Source organism: Nicotiana sylvestris, chromosome 6 (assembly GCF_000393655.2).
Source record: "Nicotiana sylvestris chromosome 6, ASM39365v2, whole genome shotgun sequence".
NCBI classification, from domain to species: domain Eukaryota; kingdom Viridiplantae; phylum Streptophyta; class Magnoliopsida; order Solanales; family Solanaceae; genus Nicotiana; species Nicotiana sylvestris.
In genome coordinates this window covers 212,310,439-212,315,529 of record NC_091062.1, presented here as the reverse complement: position 1 = coordinate 212,315,529, position 5,091 = coordinate 212,310,439, and the positions used below count along the sequence as shown (strand labels likewise).

General features: G+C 35.0%; 1 protein-coding gene across 1 annotated transcript; it reads right to left on the bottom strand.

The window, feature by feature from the left end:
* Nucleotides 1-1,234: 1,234 nt before the first annotated feature.
* On the bottom strand, nucleotides 1,235-2,530 carry LOC138872167 (uncharacterized). The gene is made up of 2 exons (XM_070150277.1): nucleotides 2,145-2,530; nucleotides 1,235-1,552 (listed from the first exon to the last, which is right to left on the bottom strand). The coding sequence occupies exons 1-2, from the start codon at nucleotides 2,470-2,472 to the stop codon at nucleotides 1,476-1,478; spliced, it is 405 nt and encodes a 134-aa protein (XP_070006378.1). The 5' UTR covers nucleotides 2,473-2,530; the 3' UTR covers nucleotides 1,235-1,475.
* Between the last annotated feature and the right edge of the window lie 2,561 nt (nucleotides 2,531-5,091).

The window sequence follows — 5,091 nt, the reverse complement described above, 5'->3', positions numbered from 1 at the left end:
AAGCTGCTACAACAAGCTGCAGTGTAAGCTGCTACTACAAGCTGCTGTGTAAGCTACTGCTGTACCAGATATGGATAATCTTCTACTGAGAGCAATATTTATCCATAACGGAGTACTGAAAAGATAAGCTTATTATACCCGGTATGGATAATCTTCTACGGGGGGTAATGTTTATCCATAACTGGGTACTGAAAAGATAAGCTTATTATACCCGGTATGGATAAACTTCTACTGTGGGTAATGTTTATCCATAACCGGGTACCGAAGTGATAAGCTTCTTCAGGAAGCTTATTTCCAATATAGTACTAAATAGATAAACATATTTACGGTGGAATCCCATATGGATAAGCTTCTTCAGGAAGCTTATTTACAACGGAGTACTAAATGAACATCCATAATATAATATATTTATAACAGTTATGTTAATTAGTTACGTTCACAGTCGTCCAAAATTTGCTAGAAATGATCATATTAATATTGGCGGCAAATTTATAATGTCAACAGATAAAATGTGCAGAGAACTTTTAAAGTTCGAGAATTTATAGAAATGAGGCTAAATATATAGAACAAATTAGATATTAAGGATACATATATTGCTAGGGGTGGCAATTTGAGCCCAAACTCATCTAACCAGCCCAACTCGTCCAAAGATTAATAGGTTGGGTTACAAACATTTTAGCTCATGCGTCAATTTGGGTTGAGTCTAAGTTAATCCATTATATCTTATAGCCCATTCTGACCCATTAAGCAGCCCAAATACAACTCATGAAACTCACCCAAGACAAAAGATATCTCAACCCAACTTATATATAAATTTATTTAGCTGCCCCAATTTTACTTTTTTTTGTATTTTTAATTTTATGTTATTTTGTTTTTCTGCACCATCCACCCCCACCTCCCCCCCCCCCCTCAAAAAAAATTTAACTTTTTTTTTTGTATTTTCAATTTTCTGTTTTTTTTTTTGCACCACCCACCCTCTCCCTTAAAACATGGGTCAAGTTGAGCGGGTTGAGTTATGACCCATTGTTTAGCACATCTTGACCCAACCCATCTTAGCCCAAGTCCACTTTGGGCTGGGTTGGGCAATGACCCATTTATTGACCTAACTCATCTTGACCCGCCCAAATTCAGCCCAACCCGCCCATTTGCCATCCCTATATATTGCCCACCCGAACTAATTTTCTAGCTTGAGAAAGATGGCTTCCCGATCGAGCATATAAGTATTCAGCGATCAGAAAATAAGTTACTCTTCACTTTTAGTACATAAAAAGTGGTAGCTAGCTTCGTATGCATGCATGCACACAGCACACAAACAGATTACATTATTAAAAAGCATAAAGATTACAAAACATAAGAGTACATAACATGCCTCACTTATTTACTACTACTACTAAACAATACTGGAAGTAGAAACAGTAGTGTACTTCCATTTGAGGAGGCGATAGTTTTTACATAATTTTAGGGCAACCATTTCTTCAAGCTGCAGCCTCAACAGGACAAATCATTTTGTCCTCGCGGCAGTATTCCATGCAGCACTTGAACCTCTTCTCATCTGCATCATCAACAGATAAATAAAACAGGTGAAGAGAGGCATATTAGAGAAAGATCATTTGACCTTTTATGCTACTATTAATATTGAATAACAAAGATATAAAGCCTATAAAATTCTACAGAGAACCTGGTGAGAACAAAATTAAGTAAAATGTTGGGTGTGCGAACAAAATCTCACATCGGTAGCTGAAAAGATTGAGAGATGGATCTTTTAATGATGTGGGACCTTTTGCAAAATATCGTGCAGGCTTGATCCAAAGCAGACAATATAACATCATGTTAATAGTATTCGCGGGCCGTTTTAGCCCAACATAAAACTGTATTCTTTCTAACACCTTAATTATATTAATCTTTTAAATGAGATGGTAAGGCAATACTTCAATATGATACCAAAGACATATATAAACTAGCTAGGCTCGAGTTCACTGCCATCCATGATCTGTGTTTGACCCATGAAAAGGAATAAGACACGCACATGAGGAAGCAAGCTAAAGACACAATTAAATAATTGATTTCTATAACAGTTTAAAGTGTTATAAACATGATTGGTAACACAATTTATGAGAGGGAGAGAGAGAGAGATATATATATACCATAATTCAACAGGAACTCAGAGCAGTAGCCAAGGGCACATCCAACATCATACTGGTTGTATGCAGTCTCACCAATTATGCCCTTAGTTTCAGCAATATTGGCCGCATCTTGGTCACGGCACTTTAAATAACATTGAGCAGCACAAATGGATGCTTGTACAGGTGGCAACCCCCTACATCCAAATAAACATTTTACTAAGCAGAAAGGGCTAATAGTAGAGTTATCTTCAGTTGTTTTAATTTCATGATTAGCAGCCATTAAATGCTCCGAAAACAGAAGCATTGCAAGCATCACTACTGCAAGCACTTTCTCAACCTTCCCTGCCATTGATATGCTTATCTCAAGGTTTTAATTAGTTATATTGTGTTTTCTTATTTGTTGATGCAAAAACGAGGACCTCTTAGGAGCTATTTATAGTGGACCTCTTAGCATAAGAAAGGGGAAGTCACACATTTCTCCCCATCACGTGCCTCCATCCCTTCTGCACTAGCTATTTGCAAACGTCATGAAACACCACGTAAGCAATCATGACCTCATGCCAACAAATTTAAGATCACGTAAACTTCAATTATGACATATTATAGCAGACTATATATAAATCTTGGATATAATTTCGTTTTCTTTCAAACAGGCACCCCTTTCGCACATTTCTCCCCATCACGTGCCTTCATCTCTTCTCCACTAAGAAATATTAGGTCGCGGTTATTAAATTCTTAGGTTCAGCTAGTATCATCTCATGCTGTTCAACCACATAAGAAATCTCAAAGTCATTTATTAAGAGGTTATATATTATGAACAATAAAAATGAGGCACATTATCTTACATGGACATCCAAGGGGGAGTGTTATGAATAGTTTGTACATTGGATACTACTTTGGATACTACATTGGATACTACATTGGATGCTACATTGGATGCCCATGTTGTGAATAACTTAAAGATTAAATTTCCTATTTTATGTCCATCATCTTTACTTTTTATGCCTATAAAAGGCCATGTAATTGCAATGAAAAATTACACCAAAGTGAAAGAAGAAAACACTTCTCCATTCTCTCTATCTCTTCTTGTTTACATTTTACTGCATTGCTTTTATTTTATAACACGTTATCAGCACGAAGCTCTAATTTTATTCTTAACTCCCGCTAAGTTGAGCCATATTTTATTAAGGTATGTATCATTATAATCATTTTATTTATGGCAGTATATATCATATGCTCATTGTTTGCAGATTACTTGTGCGCTTGGGCATCTTAAATAGTTTAAGTACATTGCAGTGATAAAATAACTATTTCCTTCCGTGCTCAACTCTTAGAGGACCTCAAAGTCATCAAACTAGCTATGCACTAATGTCATACTTATAATATTCATGGACTCCCTAGATCAAAACATATCTTTAAGGCATTTTGAAGAACTGTGAGAAATAAATTGACAAGCAATAATTTTATAGTTTAATTACTTTATATTTATTGGAACATATAAATAATGTTAGTCACGTTCAGTTCTATTAACACATATATATCAATAATATAAAGTGAAATGAAACAAGTATGTAATTTCTACTTTATGGCAAGAATAAAATGAAATAGTAGATTGTTAACATGATATAGCTCTATTTTCATTTCTTTTACCTTAATCGTTTTGTTTTCATTAATTGTTTATTATTATAATTATTTCTCTAACTTATTCATCTTTTATGATAGTTTTCACTATGTCAAATTTATCAAAACTTGAATTTGTGGCACTTGACATCACCGGGAGGAACTATTTATCATGGGTTCTTGATGCTGAAATTCACCTTGACGCTAAAGGTCTTGGAAATACTATTATACAAGGAAATGAAGCATCAAATCAGGATAAAGCGAAGGCCATGATTTTCCTTCGTCATCATCTACATGAAGGGTTAAAAACTAAATATTTAATCGTAAAAGATCCACTTGAATTATGGATTAATTTGAAGGATCGATATGACCACCTAAAACTTACGGTATTACCGAAAGCTCGGTATGAGTGGATACATTTAAGGTTGCAAGACTTTAAAATCGTAAGTGAGTATAATTCTGCCTATCTTTAAAGTAAGTTCTCTATTAAAATTATGTGGAGACACTATCACAGATGAGGACTTATTGGAAAAAATATTTTCTACTTTTCACGCTTCAAATGTGGTGCTACAACAACAATACCGTGAAAAAGGTTTTAAGAAATATTCTGAGTTAATCACATGCCTACTTGTGGCTGAGCAGAATAATACTCTATTAATGAAAAATCATGAAGCCCGTCCCACTGGGTCAGCTCCATTTCCGGAAGTGAATGTTGTAGCAACATATGATAAGTTTGAAAGAAAACAAAATATTAACCGTGGTCGTGGACATGGTCGTAAACGTGGATGTGGCAGGGGGCGAAACAATTATCGTCATTATGGTGGAAATAAATTGGAGAACAATAAGGGTTCTCAAATTAATCATTCAAAAGGTAAAGCTAGTATGTGTCACCGATGTGGTATGAGAGGTCATTGGGCACGCATTTGTCGTACGCCAGAACATTTTGTCAAACTTTATCAAGCCTCCCTCAAGAAAAAAGAAAATAATGTGGAGGCACACTTGACCTTTCAAAATAATGATGATGAAGCAGGTCCCTCAAATAAATATGATTCTAAGGCACATCTTGCATATAAAGATGATGATTTTGAAGGCCTAACAAATATTACTCATTTAGAAGTTGGGGACTTCTTTGAGGATATTGACTGAAGAACTAATCATCTTACTGGGGAATGAAGCTATAAAAGTTGTTATGTTTATGTTTGCAACTAGTTTATTTTTCTTGAGTGTATTTTCCTAATGCATCATGTGTTGCTAGTTTCTACATTTCTAATGTATTTCTTAATGGATACCTCCAATGGATGGTATTAAACATATATTCAGATACCTCTAAGGGACCATTGATATGGGT

Coding starts and splice junctions, on each gene's coding strand:
- LOC138872167 (XM_070150277.1), bottom strand. CDS start 2,472: ATGGCAGGGAAGGTTGAGAAAGTGCTTGCAGTAGTGATGCTTGCAATG. Junction 1,553..2,144: donor TGAGTTCCTGTTGAATTATG/GTATATATATAT, acceptor TTGATGATGCAG/ATGAGAAGAGGTTCAAGTGC.